The sequence below is a fragment of the Malaclemys terrapin genome, chromosome 1 (assembly GCF_027887155.1).
Source record: "Malaclemys terrapin pileata isolate rMalTer1 chromosome 1, rMalTer1.hap1, whole genome shotgun sequence".
NCBI classification, from domain to species: domain Eukaryota; kingdom Metazoa; phylum Chordata; order Testudines; family Emydidae; genus Malaclemys; species Malaclemys terrapin.
Genome location: NC_071505.1, coordinates 245,480,056 through 245,503,039, shown reverse-complemented (window position 1 = coordinate 245,503,039; position 22,984 = coordinate 245,480,056). Strand labels below are relative to the sequence as shown.

Genomic DNA, 22,984 nt, shown 5'->3' with positions numbered 1-22,984 from the left:
CAGATTAACATGATTCCCCCAAATACAGCATGTCACCAAAAAACACAACAAATGCATAAAGCAAATGTGTGGACTCATAGCCAGCTCCTAACATACACAGCTGATCAGAAGCCAAATACATCAGAAGCTGCTCTAACTAACACGGTAATACAAAGGAACCACCTCAATTTATGGCTGAAAAGTTACTGCTTTTAAAAGGCTTGTGTGTGTATATACTATAAATAAATAGATGTTTGTTTGAATCCATAAAAAATTATGATATGGATCTGCTACCTGACAAAAGGAAATTTGCTCCTTGTTTAGAATTGAATAGCATCTGCAAATTTTAGGACCTACAGAAAACAAGCCTGGAACAACTCTCTCAGCTCCTGTCCCATTTATTTTTTAAATATATAGTATTGGATTATTGCCTTTGGCCTTTAGCGTCTCTCCGCATAGCACTCTTGCACTGGCGTTTCACTGGTTTCCTTTTCCTCCCCATTTCTACCTCAGCCAGTACTTAAGGACCTCAGTCACAAACATATTCTTGTTTCACGCCCCAAACTCGTTTCCACCGCACCAGTGCCACAATAGAAGAGGCACAGAAATATTCAAGAGCAGAATTCAGCCCATACTTTGATCTATACTGTTAAGCTGTGTTTAATTTTCCTTCTCTTCTAAACCACACAATTTACATCTGTATCAGTGCAGATGCTTCCCTCGGCGTTTCTGCATCAGTTACAACAATCTGAACCACCAGTTTTACCTAGATTGTGCTTCTATTTTTGTGAAATGTTCTGTAAGATGTAATGCTGCTGCTGTTACTATATTGTTGTTATAATACAAACAATAACACCTATGATAGATCTTTAGAGCGGTTTCATACCTGTCTGTCTCCAAGAGATATTCCAACAGTGTTAAAGAAGTCCTCTATATAGGAAAGCATGGTTCCATACACAACAGGGCTTCTAGGAGATCCATCTTTCTGTTACAAATCACAAAAACAAAGCTGGCTGAACAAAACAGTTTATTGCAGGCCTCAAGCTGCCAATAGATGGTTTGAAGTCTATGGCCTTGACTACCTGGGAAAATTTTTACCAGTTATGCTAGTAAAATCCACCCATGTGGGAATTATTCTGGTAGAAGAGTGGGATTTTTTTCAGTTTCACTTATGTCATTTAGGAAGGCTTTTAAGTTAAATCATAGACACCCCTCTACTGGAATAAGAGTGTCCATGCCAGGGACTCATAACTATCGCATTTTAAATTCCTGCTTTAGGTTATTAAAAATAACCCAAACACCCTTTTCCATGTAGACAAGGCCTATGAGCATGAAGAAAAATGAAAACTAAATTAACAGCTGAAGGTTTTTCAGGTTAATTAATTACATCAACTGCTTCAAACGTCACCTTTGGTCATGCTGAGTTAGGCACCGTGAAGGCCGTTTTCAGACACCCTGGCAGTATTTGGCTGTAAGACAGTGGTGGTCGCCCAAGGAACAGCATTTGTAAAGATGGATGCAGGCACATTTTCTCCTTTTATATTTACCCAACATGAACGCAACATTCAAAATTAACATGGCAAGAACAGGAGAAAAGATTTATGGGGACTAAAGCTGGCTAGCAAAAGGCAACGACAAAATATTAAATTGGAGACTGGTGTGTAGTAAGGTGCATCAAAATGAGGTATTTGGTGAGGTTTTATTTAACATCTTCATTAATGACTGGAATAAGCCATAAATAGCGTGAAATTTGCAAAGGGCAGTAAACTGGAAGGAGCTTGAACCAGCAGCCAGGGGAAAAAATACAAATGGATCAAGAGCGATTAGGAACATGGGGGAAAAAAGCAAACAATGACATGAGTTCAGTTTAGGGAGGGGAGAGAGAGAGAGTGTGAGTGAGTGAGTGTACATACGTACGTACAGGGACTATCGACTACATGTGTAGCTACACGCTGCAGTGAAAGGCAGGTGGTGTCCACACTTGTCATGGCGGTCGGGAAAGGCTCCAGCAGCAAGATACTACACTGCTAAAAAGAGCAGTATTGACGTTGGAGGCACTGCTTGGGCATACAGGGAGCCGTGTAGGATACATCCCCTAAGGTTCTGGCATGTAAGGACACTCTGCTCACCTAAATCAGTGCCTCACCATCCATGCTGCTGCTTATATCCGGGCTAGGAGGACATGCAGGGTATGTGCTACTCTGCACACTGCCGTAACAACTGTAGACGTACCTTCAGAGGAAAAAACCCAACTCACCGATACTCCATAGGAGACAAAACGTGGAAAATAGTAATGTTCAAAGAGATGCACAGAGCAGTCAAGTGTAACTGCCCCTGGAATAGTGCATCCAATTCTGGGCATGACATTACCAGAAAGACTGTTTCTGAATTTCCTTTAATTATCAATTGAAATGATCCAAAGGGTGAGGGGGGCTTGTTTTGTTTGAATTCAAACAGCTGGGTTATCCAGGACAAACTACAAACTGGACTGACTCAGGGATTTGCTCAGTGGCTCAGAGAAGAACTCTATAAAGAAAGGGAAAGACTGCGACTAAGTCCAGATCTCAGAGACTGGTGCTGCTACAGGACTACAAGGAGACAGGGTTTAAAAAATAAAATCTGAAAATGAGTTATTACTATATTCAACCTCGCCCGTCTCAGCCCCAGTAAAAACCAACTGCGAACGCCATGAGACTGGTAATTAAGCAGTCAGGGACAATGAAGCAGAGAGGTTAAGTATCTGACCCAAGGCCAAAGATAGCATCTTTGCCAAAATTAGGATCAGAACCCAGGAGTCCGTAGGGCTGTGCTTTTACTTTATTTCTACCCTTGAACTCTTGCAATCAGCCACCCAAAGCCTCCTCTGCTTCAGCATCAGGTTTTAACTGGGGCCTCAAATTGCCAATGTATGATCTAAAGTGTAGCTGGAGCTTTAGAGGGGCAGTTTGAGACCACATTTATGATTTGCCGATAGCAGAGGCAACTGGTGAAGGGTGAATAAAACAGGTGCTATGTTAACCGCCATTGCGCTTGGAAGTCCTAGTCGTAACAATGACTTTTTTACAAAATCAATCAATCAATCCCCAGTCCACTCTTTATCGGTATTATGGGGGTAGAAGGCAGGTATGCGCAACAACCATTAAAGCCTGTGGCACATGACAACACCCTCAGGAGTCTTTCAAAAGTCTTCCCTATGAATACAAGGCAACAGGAGAGAAACGTGCTTTGGACACAGTGAAGCATAAAACAATAGCACAGAATTCTAGAGATGCAGTCTGGACAAATGTGTGTCTTTAAGGTCAACCATTTGTAGAGCTTTGTTTCTGCTGGTCTGTTGTGTGAACAATAAACTAATCTGTCTGAATTAAACAGTAGGACTGTAGACAGCTGTCATTTTCTGATCTCTCTATCCTAATGGGTTACCTTAGTAACAGCCTTAAGCTGTCTGTTGCCATGGTGAATGAGGTCCATAATTGCAGCAACAGCCCTGGAGGTGTCAAAGTCATCTGCAAATGCAGCCTTTACATTTGCTTTTGTGTTGGCTAGGCTGAAAAAAGAAAAGGTAAGGATGGACAAGTTGCCAGCAGAGTACTGAATTCATCTACTATCAGCCAGAGGGAGTCATCTAAATGACATTGTCATTTTGTTCTAGGGTGACCAGATGGACTGTCCCTATAAAATCGGGACAGTCCCGATTTTCTGGTCTTTTTCTTATATAGGCTCCTATTACCCCCCACCCCCGTCCCGATTTTTCACACTGGCAGTACGGTCACCCTGTTTTGTTCCTAGCTGTACCATAATGGGCAATGCTACAGCACTCAGAAGAGAAGAAATTTTTCAGTGCAAAAGGGGAAAGCTATGTCTATCCAAAACTGAACAGTGCATTTATTAGTAAAAGGGGATAAATGGCAACTTGTAAACAGTGTGTGGCTGTCAATGGCCTCCTCTCCTACACTGCTTATCAACCTTCTGTTCATTCCCACTGATCTCAGTACATCATTTGACATGAATGATTGCACCACAGCCTTCTTGAGAGCATCAAACGTTATGCTGGCATCTCTGGCTCCCTTCTAACTCTGTTTTGCTCCTCCCTTTGTAGTAATTCTGTGTCTGGTGGCAATTGCTCATGAGATGATAGACCAGGGATCGGCAACCTTTGGCACGCGGCCTGTCAGGGAAAGCCGCTGGTGGGCCGGGCCGGTTTGTTTGTTTACCTGCAGCATCCGCAGGTTTGGCCAATCACAGCTCCCACTGGCCGTGGTTCATCGTTCCAGGCCAATGGGGGCTGCGGGAAGCAGCGGCCAGCACATCCCTTGGCCCACGCCGCTTCCCGCAGCCCCCCATTGGCCTGGAACAGTGAACCGCCGCTAGTGGGAGCTGCAATCGGCCAAACCTGCAGACGCTGCAGGTAAACAAACCATCCCAGCCCGCTAGTGGCTTTCCCTGATGGGCCGTGTGCCAAAGGTTGCCGATCCCTGTGATAGCAAAATCACTCTCTGTGTCTTCAGGGTCATGCCTCACCCAGCTGTGATCTCATTCCTCCCTATACCACTTTTTTCTGGCCCTCTCCACGTCCCACTCTCTCCTCTCCTCCATGTCAGAACTCAATTGAGAGGTTATGTCAGTCAAGAGGAGCAAAGGAACCTAGGTAAGGCTACACTACATACACACCATGCATCAGAGTACAGTAGACTATGCAAAAGTCCATCAACTAAAGGAAGAAAGGGGGAAAAAGCAATCGGAAAGTGAAAAGGAAGAGGATGTTGCTTCTCACTCTCCCCCTTTATCTTGACCAGATGGATTTTTGTACAGCTTTTTAATGACATGCAATGTGGCACAGAGTTCAATCCCTCATAATCAATCAGGAGTTCACAAATTACCCTTCATATAATCAGAATCTTCAAGTGACACAATATATATATTTGCACTCACATCTCCCACAGTACATCTTCCTTAATGGGGTCACACACCAGCTGTCCTTTCATATAAGCACTTGCATCACTAATAAAAGAAGAGATGGCCTGAAGGAGGTTCTTTGCATCATTCATGCTGTCATCACCAAATTCTATTGCTAAGAAAATAAAAAATTCATTTAGATGTTATGCTACAGAAGATACTGTGCAACGTATAGCGGAAACAGGGTCATGAGAAAATATTACAAGAAATACGAGTTCTTTACTATTTATCTGTCACAGCAAAAGTTTTGTTAAATTACCTACAAACTTAACTAAAGGCATTAATCTTTAGGCATATTAGGTTTTATGGTTCTAAAACAATCCAGTAACTAAAAATGGCACAGCACATATTTATACAAAGCAAATACAATGGCCCAAAGATTATTGAGAAAAACCTATCTGAAGCAGAATCTGATATTTTACAATTGTCTTTCATGTACTGAATCTTTCCATCTAGTACACCGCTTCTCAAAGTTGGGCCGCCGCTTGTTCAGGGAAAGCCCCTGACAGGCTTTATAAGTGAGTTATATACTTAATTTTTTGGTGGTAATTACACATATGGCTAGTTTAACTATTTTGGGGTGCCTATTAGATCAGTGCTTCTCAAAGCCAGCCTGCCGCTTGTGTAGGGAAAGCCCCTGGCGGGCCGGGCTGGTATGTTTACCTGTCGCATCCGCAGGTTCGGCCAATCGCGGCTCCCACTGGCTGCTGTTCAAGGCCAATGGGGGCTGCAGGAAGCGGCGCGGGCCCAGGGATGTGCTGGCCGCCCTTACCACCAAAACATTAAGTATATAACTCACTTATAAAAATCAAGAATAAATTATCACATCTCCTGATGTGTAATGCAAAATACTTACCTGTTTTTAAAGAGGCATACATATTTTATGTTTAATAAACCGTAACAACATCTTCAGTCCATCATACCAATGTGTTTCATGGAGCTTGGTATTGCACTAACAGGGATTCTAGTTTTAGCCTATCTGAAAGCTCTGCAATTAAAGTCAGGGCTTACTAATAAATATTTGCTTCAGATAGAAAAAAAAAAATCTGCTCAGGTTTGAACCACAGTTTCTGAAATAGTGCTGAGAACAATCCATCTTTGGCTACACCTGCAAATAAACCATGGACAGCACCAGTCCGTCTGCACCCACCACTGACATCAGCGGATCATCTTCCTAAATTACACAAAGTTATACATATTTTAACTTACACTGCAACATTGGAGCCAAATTCAGCTCTCGTGTAAGTGGGCGCTACTCACATTGAGTTATGGCCACTGGAAGTTGTGCCCACCAACATCAGGGCTGAATTTAAACTTAATCCTCTAGAGAATCAAGTCAGAGTACGGTACACAGCCTTTACATACCCACTGAACATAAGTAGGGCCCTATCAATTTCACGGCTGTGAAAAACGTGTCACGGACCATGAAATAAACCCTTCCCAGTAAAATCCGATGTCCCCTTGTTCCTAGGAATGCCCCAGCAAAGGGGCCTCCTAGCTCTGGCTGGGCTGCGGAGGGACAGGACTTGTCCATCCTGTGCACAGCTGCTCTGGGAGAAGAGAGGAGGAAAATCAGACACACCTCAACCTCTGGGAACCTCCTGCGGCTACAGGAAGCTCTGTGGTTGCTGCCTTCAGAGCCTAGCTCTGAAGGCAGCACAGAAGTTAGGGCAACAATCCTGCAACCCCCCTACAACAACTTTGTGACTCCCCCCACAATCCCATTTTGGGTCGGGACCCCCATGGTTACACCACCGTGAAATTTCAGATTTAAACACCTGAAAATGTGAAATCTACCAATTTTCAAATCCTATGGCCATGAAATTGGCCATAATGGACCATGAATTTCGTAGGGCCCTAAACATAAGTAACACTGCTTTGCCACATATATCTGTTTTCTGACTAACTTACACCCGAAGTATCGTTTATTATAGTGTACCGCTCATTATATCAGTGCTTAGTTTGACCTACAGTTTCCATGGCAACCTCCCTCTGGCCCCACAAGCACATATGTTACAACAGGCTGCTTTGTATGACTACACAACACTGAGCAAACACACACACACCATTTAGAAAGGTAAACAGTATGTGCAAGACAGAGTTAAAACTGTGGTGGAAGCCATAGGCCAGACCTGATTTCACTGACACCAATATAAATCCAAAAACAAATTAACAGCTTAAACAGAATCTCTCTGGATTTACCCCCAATAGAATAGAGATCAAAATCTGGCTCTATATTTGAGAGATTCTCAACTTGTGGACGATTAAAATCTGTCAATGTCGCATTAATGTTGGTTTTAAAAATAAAACTTTACTGTGTCTTTCAAATCAGAGTCTTTTTTTTCGTTAAAAAAGTTACAGAAATTGGATATCAATTTTTATCCAGTAAGATTACCCAAATAATTACTCTGGTCACAGGAACTGTAAGATAAGCACACATGATAAATGTTTAATACAGTGAAGTCCACTTTGATTAAAGCAATTCTTTTTCACTGATGTTTGCCTATCTACTACACTACAATTACGGTCAAGTACAGATACACAGTCCAGTTCCAATGTGTTTAGTTCTAGAGTGGAAGACGGGTGGATCACTCCAAAATTGTGCTGTTCTGTACGCTATCCCTGAAGCTCTGGTACTGGCCACTGTTGGGAGACAAGATTCCGGGCTAGATGGACCATTGGTCTGATCCAGTACAGCAGCTCTTGTGTTCTTATGTTCATACATTCATGTCGATGATCACCTTGGATTAAGTCCCTGAGAAAGTTCTGTTTCCTGCACAAACAAGCTTTATCATCCTAATGGACAGCTCCATTGTGCCAGAGGAGCAGAGTTGTTAACCACTGTCCATACCTCAGAGTTTCAGGAGATCATTAACGACCCTAGACCATTAGACTCCTGTGATAAATAAAATGGGGGAGGGGTAGCTCCCTTTTGTGGACACCCAGCCAGCCCGTTAGCTATAGAATTCCTCTTAGTAGCTGTTCTCTACTTGCTTTACCTGTAAAGGATTAACGAGCCCATAGGTAAAAGGAAAGGAGTGGGCACCTGACCAAAAGAGCCAATGGGAGGGCTAGAACTTTTAAAAATTGGGGGGAAATTTCTTTCTGCGTGTGTTGTGGTTCTCCGGGAAAGAGGGGAACAGGGAGTAGTTATGCTGTGAGAAGCTGAAAGCAAGGTATGAAAAACCATCAGATCATACCTTGAGATTGCTTATCTGAAACCCCAGATATGTAAGTAAATTAGGGAATGTCTAGGAAGATGCAATTAGGTTTATTTTTGTTTATTTCTTATTGGCTTATGGACTCCTCTGTGCTAACCCCAAATGCTTTTGTTTTGCTTGTAACCTTTGAGCTGGACCTCAAGAAGGTTATTCTTGATGTTTAATTTTTGTAAGTGGGTTTTTTAATTCTAGCAAAAGCCTAAGTTCCAGATGTATTTTCTTTCTTTTTGTTTTTAATAAAATTTACCTTTTTTAAGAACAGTATTTTTTGGTGTGTGTGCGCGTGTCCTAAGAGGTTTGTGCATACGTTATTTAATTAGCTGGTGGCAACAGCTGATTTCCTTTGTTTTTCTTTCTCAGCTCTTCCCCAGAAGGGGGGTTGAAAGGGCTTGAGGGTACCTTACAGGAAGGAATTTCCAAGTGTGCCTTTCTGGTTTCAAAGGGTTTTTTTTTTTTTTTTTTTTTTTGCACTTGGGTGGTGGCAGTATCTACCCATCCAAGGTCAGAGAGAAGCTGTAACCTTGGGAGTTTAATACAAGCCTGGAGTGGCCAGTATTAATTTTTAAAATCCTTGCAATTTTTAAAATCCTTCCGCACTCGATCTGCCAGAGTGGGTAATCAGCCCTGACAACTCCTGACTCCCAAGTCTGTATTCTAACCACTAGAATATGCCTCCCCTTAAAGACAGCTATCATAGGGTCGTTGGGCCAAAAGTAGGCTAAAAGAGCTTTTTGAGGAACAAACAAAGGAGAGCAAGGAGGTACAAAGAACTCAGGCAGAATTTCTCTGCATTAAGTAATTGATATAGGAAGCAGTTGCAAAAGGCAGCATACAGAAGCAAGTAATAAAAAAAGCTTTAAAAATGAATTAAACAGTGGGGACAGATGGATAGATGGACACACACAAATTGGTTTGCAACAGCTAACTCAAGAGAGGAAGACAGACTCTGGCTTTTTATCTTACCTAATAAAGTGGGGCTGTACACACTGAAATGCTCCTCCCACCGATATAACTCTCCTGCCATGCCAATATAATAAAACCACCTCGACGAGCAGCACAGAGCTTTCTGCGACATAGATAGAGTGACGCAGTGTCAATGTAGACACCTCACTAGGTTATGTCACCCTAACTGGCCTCCAGGAAGCGTCTCACAATGCCCATCATGACTCCCCTGGTCAGCAGTTAAAACTCTGCTGCCTTGGAGGTAAACAGGTATGTGCCCCTCCCGCATTTAAAGGCCTGGGAATTTTTGAAATTCCTCTTCCTGTTTGCTCAGCGTACACAGTTCACACAGCATCTTCCCAGCTGACCCTGATGGCTTTACGCAGACGGCATGCTCCCAGGTGGAGCACACTGGAGCTGCTGAGTATATGGGGAGAAGAGGTTGTGCAGTCGCAGCTTTGTACCAGCCGTAGGAATTTCGATGCCTACGGGCCGATTGCTAGCGCCATGAGGAGAAGGGGCACGAAAGTGACACGCAGTAGGCAGGCGTACCAGAAGGCAAGCAAGTCAAACCGTCGCTCTGGTGCAGTGCCAAAGACCTGCTGCTTCTAAGGAGCGACATACAGGAGCGACGATCCCACCTCCACTGCCAAGAGCCCCGTGGATACTTCGGGGGAACTGGAGGCAGCGGCCAGTGGACTCAACCCCATTGAGGAAGTGGTGGATGAGACGGTGGAGCTGGAGGACGAAGCGGCACATGTGGCAGGGTGAGTCAGGAACTCTTCTCCACTCTGGAGGGGTCTAGCCAGTCCCAGTACTCTGAGTGTGGCGCACAGCATGCAGGAGAGGGGAGCTCCAGAAAGTGCTTATTTTACTTTGAGAGTGCATAGTGAGACGAGATTGAGCTCTCATGTACTTTATTATATGGTAGAGGAGGGATTAGGGACAGAAATTAAAAACCGAGCCTGTGCATCTACACCGTGGGGCCAGGACAGAAAAGTTTGTTAATGTACACGGGGATGTCTCTGGAATCCTCCATAGTGATCTCTAGGAAAAAAAACTTTCCTGTAGGTATTCTGCAATCCTCTGCCAAAGGTTCCTTGGGAGAGCTGCCTTGTTTCTCCCCTCACTCTAGGAAACTTTGCTGCGTCACCTGGCAATTATTTCTGCAGGGACCAGAGCAGCACACAGGCAAGGGGCATACAGAGCCAGTCTGCAGCCATATGCATGCAGGAGATGCTCCCTTGCATCCTGGGTTACCCTTAGGAGTGAGATATCAGGTTCAATTACTCTAGCCTGTGGAAAAGGGTACCCATATTCAGAATAGATTACCTAACCGCTTATAATAACCCTCCTTCACAAACCACCCTTTGTCCCTTCTTGCCCTTTCTCCCTTGTCCACCTTCCTTCCCGCAAATTCACCATAATTGGGACTTGCGGCGACCTATGTGCTAGCCAAGGGACAGTGAGAAAGAAGCGTATGTGTAATTTTTGTGATTCACGGCTGCGAGCGCACTCACAATACAGTCTCTATTCATTATTTCTTTGCCTTCTGCAGATGTGCCCTTGAGAACACACTCCTCCACACCGGTGGAGCGCCTCCATCAGATAAGGCAGTGACCCAGGAGGAGATGTTTCACGAAGTGCTGCAGTCAACAGATACACCACATAGCAAAATGAGCATGGAGGGAGACAGTTAATGAAAGACTGAGGATGGAAAGCCAGGAAAGTACACAGGGGCAGGAGCGGATGATAAAGCTCCTGGAGAACCAGACAGAGATGTTAAAGTCCCTCATTAGCCTGCAATCAGAGAAAATCCATGCCCAACTCCCCCTCCGGCTACTACAGAACTCCGGTCCATGCCCTCCCCAAACTCCCCCACCACATTCGTTGCGTGTTCCTGGTCCCTCGCAGTACCCCGTGCACACCACACCTGGAATTACACCCAGCTGTACGAGCCCTAACTGCAAGACTGTTCCTCATTTTCATGTCCCATTTGTCTGAAAGTTTGTGTTTTAGCCCATTATTAAACTTGAGTCTTTATTTGTGACATACATACATCGTTCAGTGTGAACACTGAAACACAGTGGCTGTAGGTAGGAATATTTGCTCCTTGCAATAATGCTCAAGGAGTGATCACTACAGAGGTAATTCATGGCAGCCTGACCAAATGCATCACATACAGACACACTACTGGGAATCATTGTCAAGATGCTCCTTTAAAGCCTCCCTGATTCGAACAGCCTCCTACTGCGCCCCTCTAATTGCCCTTGCATCTGGCTGCTCAAAATTAGCAGCCAGCCAATCAGCCTCAGCACCCTCCCCAGGGAAACTTTTCCCGCTTCGATTCGCAAATATGCAGAGTACAGCAGGTCGCAATGATCATTGGATTCTTTTCCTCATTGAGATATAACCGGCCAAAAATAAAAATAAAAACCAGCACCAGCAACCTTTTAAATCGGCCAAAGATAAAGTCCATGGTCATTCTGCATCTGCAGAGCCTGTTGTTGAAGCGCTCCTTGCTACTGTCTAGGTTTCCCGTGTAAGGCTTCATGAGCCATGGGAGCAAGGGGTAGGCAGGGTCTCCAAGGATCACTATGGGCATTTGCACGTTCCTCCATTGGAAAATTCTGGTCTGGAAAGAAAGTCCCAGTGTGCAGCTTTCTATATAGTTCAGTGTCTTTAGGAACACTGCATCATGCACCTTCCCTGACCAACCCGCACTGACGTCAGCAAAACTGTCCCGATGATCCACCAGCACCCACAAGACCATGGAGAAGTAGCCTTTCAGTTGATGTACTCCATCGCAAGATGGTCGGGGCCAAAACTGGGATGTGTGTTCCATCTATCAACCTGCTGCAGTTAGGGAATCCCATTGCCTCGAAGCTATCAATTATTTCCTGCACATTACCCAAAGTCACAGTTCTTCAAAGCCGGAGGAAATTAATGGTCCTATATATTTGCATCCCCGTAGCCCCCACCATAGACTTTCCAACTGCAAACTGATTCGCAACTGACCGGTAGGCAGTCTGAAGTTGCCAGCTTCAACATACCGATTGCCACTTGCTTTTCCACAGTGAGGGCAGGTCTCAGTCTGGTGTCCTTGTGCCGCAGGCAGGGGCGAGCGCTGCACACAGGAAGGTGGCTTTGGGCATCCTAAAGTTCTGCAGCCACCGCTCATCATCCCAGACCTGCATCACAATGCGATCCCGACGGTCCGCTGTGGCAAGCTGGTCCATGAATGCCAGCAGCAATCTTGAATGATTTGTTTCCATAGAAGACAGCAGGGTGGGCATCACCGATTCACTCTCTGTTTCACAGCTCATGAAATACTGCAGGACCATCTGTGTTGTGTTCATAACGCTCATCACCTGACTGGTCAGCAGCTCAGGATCCAGGCTGTCAGGCAGAGATGAAGGGTGCACAGTTTACAAGGGCTGTTGAAAAATGGCACAAAATGAAGCCCATGGCATGATGGCACAGAAAGAACTGCATCATAGGACAGTGAGCATGTCCCCATGATGCACCGCGATCCGTTCCCAGAGCTCCCAGTGGCAGAGGGGGGTGAGATGCACTGTGGGATAGCTACCCATAATGCAATGCTCTGTCAATGCAAGAGCAACAACTGTGGACACGTTCAGCTGACAAAAGGAGTGCTGCGTGGATGTGCTCCACTGATATTATTAAAGCAACTTCTGATAGTTGACAAAACTTAAGTAGACTTAACTCTGTATTGTAGACATGGCCTTAGAATAGTCCCATGTCCCACAGCATGTCCTGCCTTATTAACCTTATGTGCCCACTTTGTATAAACAGCAGCAGCCATTCACGCACCCAGGTTTGCTTCTCTAGGTTACTGTCAGCAAATCTCATTATTCCCACCGGATTCCAACCAACAGCGTGTGGTTTCCTCTGTCCTTATCCTTTATCAGTTGAGACGTGCACCAGATCCCAGACTCACTGCAGCAAGTCTTCACATCCTATAAATGAATTAATGAGGCTGTAGCAAATGATGGGTAACCATTCATCAGCAGCAGGGCTGTTGGCAATTCTCCTCGCCACAGGGGCAGCCTTAGAAGGTTTGACCGAGCTTTTGAGCTGTTGTATTGCATCGTACATACGTATTATGTAGTTTGGATTTCCATTTCCTCAGGGTCCAAGTGCCTTCAGGTGCATGTCAAGGATCCATTCATGTGCTCAAAACTCATTTTGTCATGTGACGGGTGCAGAGACCCTGAGGTGAGGAGCATGCCATCCATAACAGCAGCATTCCTGCCACAGAAAACCTCTCACACATCCACATGTAGGGCTTGCTCAGCATACAGATTCATCTAGAATTTGCTCTTTATTTTCCCTAGTAACGGAGGTCTGTTGCTGCGAGTCAGGCTAAGTCTACAGTAGCACAACAGCTGTGCTGTTTTGTCGCAGCCCTGAGCAGCCTAGCTAGATCGATCTAATTTTTAAGTGTAAACCAGGCTTCAGTCAACTCTCTCCTCATCCCTTTCTGTGAAATATTTTAGGAATAAACAGCACTCCTAGAGCTTTTGGCTATCAAGGATTTTGAGTGAGTGAGAGTGAAAAAATAGCTACATCAACCTAGCTGCATCCCTCAGGGGCTGTAAAAAATGTTGCACACTGAGCATTGGAGTTAGGTTGACCTAATCCCAGGGAAGATGCACAAGAATTCTTCCATTGAGCTAGCTATCGCCTCTTGGAGACATAGATTAACTACATCGATGGAAAAACTCCTTCCGTCAACGAGATAAGCATCTACCCCAGGGTGCTACAGCCGCACAACTGCAGCGCCATAGCTGTGCGCTGTAGTGTAGACAGGGCCAGTGCAAGGATGTTTCGTGCCCTAGGCGAAACTTCCACCTTGCACCGCCCCCCCGCCTCGAGCCCTGCGGCAGCTCCCCACCCCCCCTCCGCCCAGAGGCGCCTCCCCCCCACGGCAGCTCCCCACCCACCCACCCCGGCCCGGGGAGCCATGCGGCAGCTCCCCACCCCAGCTCACCTCTGCTCCACCCCCTCCCCGAGCCCTGCAGCAGCTCCCCACGCCCCCCTCTGCCCTGAGGTCCCCCCCCCCCCCGCGGCAGCTCCCCACCCACCCACCCCCGGCCCGGGGAGCCATGCGGCAGCTCCCCACCCCAGCTCACCTCTGCTCCACCCCCTCCCCGAGCCCTGCAGCAGCTCCCCACGCCCCCCTCTGCCCTGAGGTCCCCCCCCCCCCCGCGGCAGCTCCCCACCCACCCACCCCCGGCCCGGGGAGCCATGCGGCAGCTCCCCACCCCAGCTCACCTCTGCTCCACCCCCTCCCCGAGCCCTGCAGCAGCTCCCCACCCCCCCCCCGAGGCACCTCCCCCTGCCAGCTCCCCACCCCTCTATCAGTGAACTGTTTGCACATGAAAATTCCCAGCACGTTACAGATCAGCACACATTACCAAGGTGCTGAGCAGTCTTCTACTCACGGGAATTAAATTAGTTGGCTCCACATGAAGATAATCCAACACATTGCAGCATTGTGTGAAAAGACAAACTAATCAGCCCCTTTTTTTTTTTTCTTACCTGATCTGTACTTGCTGCGCAAACAAAACATTCTGAATTCATCTGCTGAATTCTTTGTCAAAAATTCCTAACCAATAAACAAATAAAGAATCAGTATTATACTAGACAGTCTAAACAACAGATCTTCATTGTGTAATTTTACACTTTGTATTTGCATTTCTGTATTTTGTGTTCATTTCTTAGCCTTTTGGGAAAGATTAATAAATACGTTTTTGATTATCCTGTTTTGCAATTATAATGTTTTAAAGTATGAAAACGATTAATATCTTAATCGTTCAACTTTAAACTAAAGTTTATTTGTGGCAGAATTAAACCAGGCAATGTCACATATATGCCAGCTGTCGATGTAAAGCATTGAAAGATGCATTCGAAATTACATTTTCATCGTTATGATCATCTCACACAAACACACAGTATGAAGGACAAAGAAAAGTAAACCTGAAATGTGCTGAAATTCAGATACAACAGAATGGGGGGAGGTACCCTGAAGTCTTGCTAGCTTCACAAACAGAATGTTGGGTTTGTTGAACTAGACTAGAGTTTAATTTATGTTATAATTAAGAGATTAGAATATGTAGGAATAGAAGGAAAATTGGGACTGTGTGAAAGTTAACTTCTCCTGCACTACCTTGATTTATCCATACAGACCTGTCAAAATCCTACTCATCCAGAGGGTAACCCCCTCATATTGGATTAATGTTAAGGTTGCTTTAAAACTTCACTCCTGTGATAAAGAATTTCACTGAGTCGTCCAAAGAACCATTTCAAATTGTGATGGTATATTTAAAAGTGGTCAACCACTTGACAACCCTGTCTACTTCTCAGCACAAAGAGTGGCAGGTAACAGTAAAAATTTTATTAAGATGATGTTAAAAAAAAATAGTGAACAGAGTTTGAGCATAGAAGTTTCTGGTTATCAGGGAATAACATACAGATTATCGAGGGTGCAAAATTTGGTTTAAAATAAAGTGGCATGAGGAATACATAATCTGCAATATCCCCGATTGGGGGTAAAAGGTTAATGGGTCAAAGTACAGACATTGAGATATGAGGGTATGAAGTTCATAAAGTGGCTATGTTCGGGTATGGATAATAATGAGTGGCTATGATGAGGAGGACGGATTGACCCTCATTTGGTGAGATTTAATGTTCAGGGAGTTTATGGTTCCAGTTCATATGATCCAACGGAGAAGGTCACTTGGTCTCTTTCTCGTAGTGGGAGAACGATGTCACTCTGGCTCATTCATGATCTTTTAAATTAGCAGATGAGAGGTAGTAAATTGGTAGTACCTCTACGTGCTCTGAACTATAGCATTGCAATGAGAAGTTAGTACAAGTTGGAAAAGATGGGAAAGCAAAGAAATGCATATAGAAATTTCGCTTCTGTTTCAATATTACAGCAAGCGGCATAGTGAAGGTAGCAAAATGTCGAGCACGTACAGTGTCTAAAATGAAAATAGAAATAATTGGGGCAATCAAGGCTAAGCTAAATCAAGAACCAGACTGGGATACTAAATTATCTGTCTATACACTTTATATAGCTTAGTAAACTCAAAGTGCCTGAAGACATTGTGGTAGTGTGTGGTAGGAGAGTATTATGCCTAAGGAAGGAAATAAATTGTACGAATCAAAACTCTGAGCTGGAGCAAGGCCCATCTGAATTGGAAGATCTTGATAGATGGATATGTGTATGTATGTATATATGTATATTTTTTTAAATCTATATTTTGGGGGGAAGTGTGTCACTCTTCAAAACAGGGTGTGTGGAAAACTGAAAATATTCACACGAAATTGATTTTGGGGGAGAATATGAATAGCTATTTTAACAGACCAGAAGGTGTGTGTGGAATACTGCAGAAAAGCACAGCTTGATCAAGGGCATTGAACGTAGCTGCAGGAAAGGAAAGTCATGCCTCACTGACTATTTGCAATGTGTTCAGTGTATTACTGGCAGGGGAGACAAAGGGACAGCAGTAGGCAGCATCATCCTAGCCTTGAATTTTTTAGAACTCACATGAAAAGTCCCACCTAGGGTTTAACTTTCACGATGCAGAATGACTAAATGCGAGGAAGTTTGGTTCACTGATCTGAAAATTACCTACAGGACAGGATTACCTTCATTAGTCACAGCTAATCTATATATATTTAGACTAAAGAAAAATTACCCCAGGATACTGCAGGGAGGAGTGCTGGGTCAGCAGTTATTTATTGTTAAACGTACCTGACTTGCCCTGGATGTAAAAGCTATTTGCTATGACAAAGTTCTCTTCACCTTCCCAGGAACATTCTCTCTCAGCTCATAACATTCCATTAGAAATGCAGCTGCGGACAATTTCTATTTTTTGAAGTTGTTCTTTTTGCGTTAACCCTCATTCCTCCAACTCCTCTCCAGCATCTGTCTACACTAGGAAAATTACTGTCAAAACTGTCAGCGATGGGTAATTTTCCTAGGGCACATGAGGCTTAGCTGTACACAGACAGCATCAGGAGAATTAAGAATAAAGCAGCTCACATTGCACTCTGATTTTCAAAGGATTATAATTAGTCTTCCAGAAGGGCAGAGAGAGAGAGAGAGAGAGGGGAATGTATGTGCTGAGACAGCCTTTTAATCCTTGTCTACATGAGGAAAATTACCCATTGCTGACAACGGATGTCAACAATGAGTGCAGCTGAACTAGTGCTCAACACAGCTTAATTGTACATGTAATCAAGGACAAACTGTGTTCCACACCGCTTCAAAACCACCACTAATAAACATATAGACAGGAGCCACCAGAAGTGAGTGCTTCTGGGGCATTAGCTAAGAAAGCTGCTTTTGGCAAGAGCCTATGCCTCTCTAATACGGTATTACCATCTAACAGGATCGCATAGGCTGATACAGACCCACTCCTGGCACTTGATATTAGCTACAAGGTAAAGGTCTATTTGAGTTAATAAGAAAATGACAGTAAAAATAAAACAAAATAAATACAATTAAATTAAACAAACAAAAAAAATGCCGGTTACAACAGCCGTCTACATTGGCGTTGGAAGATACAAGTCAGGTCCATATAAAAAAGTTTACGTTATCAAATCCTGCTTCATGTTAAATGAGATAAGGAATGAAGTCTCAAAAAAGTAGTGCCCCCAGACTCTAAAAGAATATGAATAGCCTATGTTAATGAATTCATCTCTGCTTGTCTGCTGACCAGTTTAATAGATGGTATGAATGTTGTGTTCCAGAATACGTATCTTTGCTCACATATGTTAAGACAGGAGTATCAAATTCACTATGTGACGAGAACTGAACTATATCTTTTGATTATGGCCCATTGCCTCAGCCTCAGGACTCTAAACAACCCTTGAGTAAGAGCAGGTTTCATACTGATTACTAAAGGTTAATATGCCCAAATAAGACATAATGGGCACAAAGGCCCCCAATTTGGGGAACAGAGACAACTTCTGTTGGTGAGAGAGACATGCTTTCAAGCCTACATAGAGCTCTGCTTCAGGTCTGGAAATTTGGGGAAAGTGCTCCTATATAGGAGGGGATTTAAACACATGATTTAAATGTGTCCACGTGTTTTCCTGAACCAGGGCCATAATGAATTATAGCATATTACACACACACACCCCAAAACTTCTCTAGTTCATAACAATATATTACCTTAATTGTAATGTAGTTTTTTAAAGATTTTGACATTTTTTCTTGATTTCCTTTAATAAGCAAATGCCCTGGAAGAAAAAATATAGTTAAATTAGTCTGCTTCTGAATGAATGGTGAATGAAAAAGCGAACTCTGCTTTGAGGAACTGGAGGTTAAATATACTTAGATGGATTTGTCATAACCATTTCAATGCAGTGCTTTGTATTTTTAACCACAGCTTTACCCAAAATCCTACACCATTAGGCACCCAGAGCTTTGGATGAGAACATTTTAAACCAATCTAAAGAAATAAAACTAATGGAATGGAAGAAAATAAACAACTTGCTTTTACCAGAAATGCCAACACACACACACACACACCTAAATAATAATAGAAAAAAGTCTTATCTCTTGACATCCCACAGTGATATTTGGAGTCCTGTAAAGCCTCCTCAAACGTATAATATCCTCATGCAAAGCAAGGTATTTTCCAACCAAATTAAAAAATGGAATAAAAGTGTAACACAGCCAGACAACTAATTCAGAAGTATCAGAGGGGTAGCCGTGTTAGTCTGAATCTGTAAAAAGCAACAGAGGGTCCTGTGGCACCTTTAAGACTAACAGAAGTATTGGGAGCATAAGCTTTCGTGGGTAAGAACCTCACTTCTTCAGATGCAAGTCATCTTGCATCTGAAGAAGTGAGGTTCTTACCCACGAAAGCTTATGCTCCCAATACTTCTGTTAGTCTTAAAGGTGCCACAGGACCCTCTGTTGCTTTTTACAGATTCAGAAGCTTTGCCTTATAACAGTGCCCACACAAAATGGGCAAGTTTCAAAGTAGGGAAGAGACATAAATCCTAAATTTGGTGGAGGTTTGTAATAGGAGCAGGTGATACTAAGGGTTCTGTAATAGATGAAACAATGCTCGCAAAATGTAAGGAAGGTCACATATACACAATGAAGTTCCACCTTAAAAGGACTTGAAAGCGAGCCAAGGATTTTGAAAAGCAATCAATAGTTTTACCAGCAGCTTCCCAAAGTAAGGGTAACTGGAGGCTATTTTCCTTGTGAATATCTGGGCTTAGAAATGCTTCAGGAGCTAAAAGTGATGTAAAAAGTTAGTGGGAAGACCAGAGAAAAATGAACTAAAGGGGCAGTCAGAATATATGCTGGAAAGAATATGCTGTATCTGGGACTGCATCCTTTTCACACAAAATGGATATTTCCCTGGCTGCCCCTCTAGTACAACAGACCAGCCCCAATTAACAGAAGGCAAGCCCCTGAAAATGCACCCCCTTTGGAAAACCTGATCACGTGAACGGTATGGTCCTGGCTGCATCATGTTTATACCTATGGACTGCGATGCTCTAAATCTGACATCTCTGCAAGTAGTCATGGATAAACCTGCTCCCTTCCATCTCCAACACATCTTGAGCAGCACAGACGACCAAATTCTGTTTGTGGGGCGCAAGGGAGTTTTATTTATTGCTGTCATGCAGTTTAAAGAGGAGATTGGCAACAGGACTTTCAGAGAAGGGGCTTCTGTTCTGAAACCTACTGCCCACTTTGGTCCACTACAACCTGAACGTGCCAGCCTTCAGAGGCCAAGATATTTTATCAGGTTCAGAGGATGGGTTAAGAGGGTAGAAGTGAACTGGTAGTGGGGACTTACATTTTGGTGTGTTGGGATGATACATTTGAATGTGGGGGAGGGGCTTAGTTGTTGTTTTAAATTAAACTCCACCTGCCCCTAGACTCCTTAACAGCTGCATTTTACAGACTGAAATAAGCTCTGGGTTTGCAGGACCCAGAGCAGAAGAGGGGCAGCAGCCATCCGTATTTACTCCTGGGGAAATTCTGCACGACTGCACATGTGCAGAATTCATGTCTCCCACAGATTTTTTTTCCTCTGCAGAATAATACATTCAGCTGGAATCTTGCTGCAATTGCACCTTTCGCCCACCAGCGGCTGCTGTGGCATCAGAAGATAGAGCAGCTGGCTCATGAACCAGAGCAGCCACCCACAGCAAGGGAAAGAGCAGAGGCAGATTTTCTCATAGCAGCATACCTGAGGGGCCAGGTGAGGGGTGTGTGGACAGAATGGGGCACCCAGGGCTGCTGGGGGGGGGGGGGTCACAGACTGGGAATCAGAAGAGTTAGTTGGGGGGACAGGGAAAGACAGAGACAAGGCAGATGTGCCTGAATGAATGGGAGAGACTGGGGGTCAGACAGGGTCTTCATGGGGGAGGCTCCCCAACTCCCTAACAATCCTTCTCCCCCCCAAAAAAAAACCCTGTTCCATACTTCTCTCCCTACACACCTCCGGATTCACCCCCCAAAATTACTTCCCTCTCCCTAACCTCCTCTTACCCCTTACTCCTCCTGAGCCTTTGTACGGTTTCTCAGGGGTGTGGGACATACATGTCTATATTGTAGTTTAAATGAATCACTCAAAGTCCTGTATTAATATGCCTAGTAAGGAATCTATTTGTTAAAAAACATTTCCTAGATGTTTTTTGTTGTCTGTATTGTTACGGACATACTTGCTGACAGGTAGTTTGAAATAAATTACCAAAATAATTGAAACTAGCATGCTTATTTTGTGTTATTTTGACAAATAAAATATGCAGAATTTTAAAATAGCGTGTGTCGAATTTTTAATTTTTTGGCACAGAATTCCCCCAGGAGTACATATTGCACCTGGGATAGCATGTAGCTCAGCTCAAACATTGCTATATAATGTCATCCACATTTGGCAGAGCTCCTTTCAGACATATATCTGTACTCTTGGGTCCTGTTTACATTAGCAAAACCATCCATTGCTCATAATGAGACAAGGAATTTGTGCAGCTGAATTGGTGCTGAGTGTGGCTTAGCTAGAAGTGTAGGCCAAAAGCCTAATGGGGAGAAATTGTTTCAAGTAAGTTTTGCTTATTTTGTTAGCTTCGAATTAGTAAGAAGAAATTGTTTTGGTTTTATTCTTTGCTTTACGTGTTAATTATTGTTTTTAGAAGGATAGAAGTGTAATGGCTGTAATTCTTGCTTTTTTTTTTTTTTTTAATTATTTACTGTTGTGTGCGAGTGAAGAATATATGGCATGCTAGCAGAGAAAAGACAGGAGTACTGATGGGCCGGATGGTCAAGAGGGGAATGGAGAAGTCGAGAGGCACCAACCCTATTATCAGAATCACCCGGATGGCAGATTGAGGACCCTAAAGCAAAGGCATATGCCCCAAGGACATGATAAAGAGTGGAGCCAGAGGGACGAGATAAGAAACAGCTGCAGATACTCCCAATAGCAACCCAAAATAATGCTGATTGGGAGCAACCTTGACTACCTCATGATTGACAGCTCCCATGTGACACAGCAAAGTCCATAGACTTGAATGGGAATTTATTACTATGAAAGAAGGGTGTTCATTCTGCATCAACATGGGCGCTTCGGACGCGTCCAACAGAGACCCAGCTCTTCTCCTCTCCTCCCTTGTGTGCAGTTTCAGCTGGCCAGTGGAACAGACCGAGCAACAGTAAGGACTGGTACCTATAAGATCCAGCTGCAGGGGGGCGGTGTGTGTGTGTGTGTGTGTGTGAAAATAGAAGCATATGCTGATTTTAATGTTTAAATTGTGCTCTCAATAAACGCAGCGTATTGCCTTATCCCTTTGAAAAAGATTGTGTGCGCTTCTTATAAGCGTAACGTAAATGTAGCCTAGAACAAAGCACTCAGCACCACTTCAAAAACTGTGGTTAAAAGCCTTAAGCCAGCTGTTCACATTAAGGGACTAATCCTGAAAGTTACTGAGCAACTGCACCTCCCATTCAACTCATAGGGGTTCAGCTCCTCTCAGGATCCAGCACTAAGTGTGGCTGTAAGAATTATACTGTACTGCGGATATGAATAACTGAATTTTGCTTGCTATTAAATTACAATAATTCTGCTCTGAACTCCATCCAATTATTACTGCTCCCCACTCAAATCACCACTCTCCGGTGTCCATCTTATACCCCAGTCAGAATGCTCTTCAAGGATATTATGTGATGTGATTATGTTTTGTTTCTCTTACACCAGGGGTTGGCAAACTTTTAGAAATGGTGTGCCGAGTCTTCACTTATTCACTCTAATTTAAGGTTTCGCGTGCCAGTAATACATTTTAACCTTTTTAGAAGGTCTCTTTCTATAAGTCTATAATATATAACTAAACTATTGTTGTATGTAAAGTAAATAAGGTTTTTCAAATGTTTAAGAAGCTTCATTTAAAATTAAATTAAAATGCAGAGCCCCCTAGACCGGTGGCCAGGACCCGGGCAGTGTGAGTGCCACTGAAAATCAGCTTGTGTGCCGTCTTCGGCACATATGCCATAGGTTGCCTATCCCTGACTTACACAGTAGTAGAGGTTCTGCTCCTTGTACTGTTGAACAGTCTAATTGGCTGTACGAATTTTACCTTATTCAGTGCATAATACTGATTTGCAGGTTTGTTTGAGTGTGTGTGCATGTGTGTACATACAAAAACAAAATCAGGGCCGATTACAGAGGCAGTGTGCTCAGTCCTGGGTGTGGGCAATGTGGAGAGAAGGACCTGGTATGGTAGCACTTTGTAGTAACTCCTGTGGCTGGTTAAGGATCAGTGGTGATGGTCTCCAGGGAGAATGCGTCCAACCCCTTCCTCCTCAACTGGAAATAGAATCTGTGCAA

General features: G+C 43.9%; 1 protein-coding gene across 1 annotated transcript in view; it reads right to left on the bottom strand.

Annotated features, from left to right (window-relative positions):
• Positions 1–22,984, bottom strand: part of CARS2 (cysteinyl-tRNA synthetase 2, mitochondrial) — a 48,815-nt gene that overhangs the window by 4,528 nt on the left and 21,303 nt on the right. The window contains exons 9-13 of the mRNA XM_054011369.1: positions 18,310–18,377; positions 14,664–14,730; positions 4,912–5,050; positions 3,403–3,526; positions 866–964 (exon numbers count right to left, since the gene is read on the bottom strand). Of these exons, the coding sequence (XP_053867344.1) occupies positions 866–964; positions 3,403–3,526; positions 4,912–5,050; positions 14,664–14,730; positions 18,310–18,377 (497 nt within the window). The remainder of the gene's footprint in view (positions 1–865; positions 965–3,402; positions 3,527–4,911; positions 5,051–14,663; positions 14,731–18,309; positions 18,378–22,984) is intronic.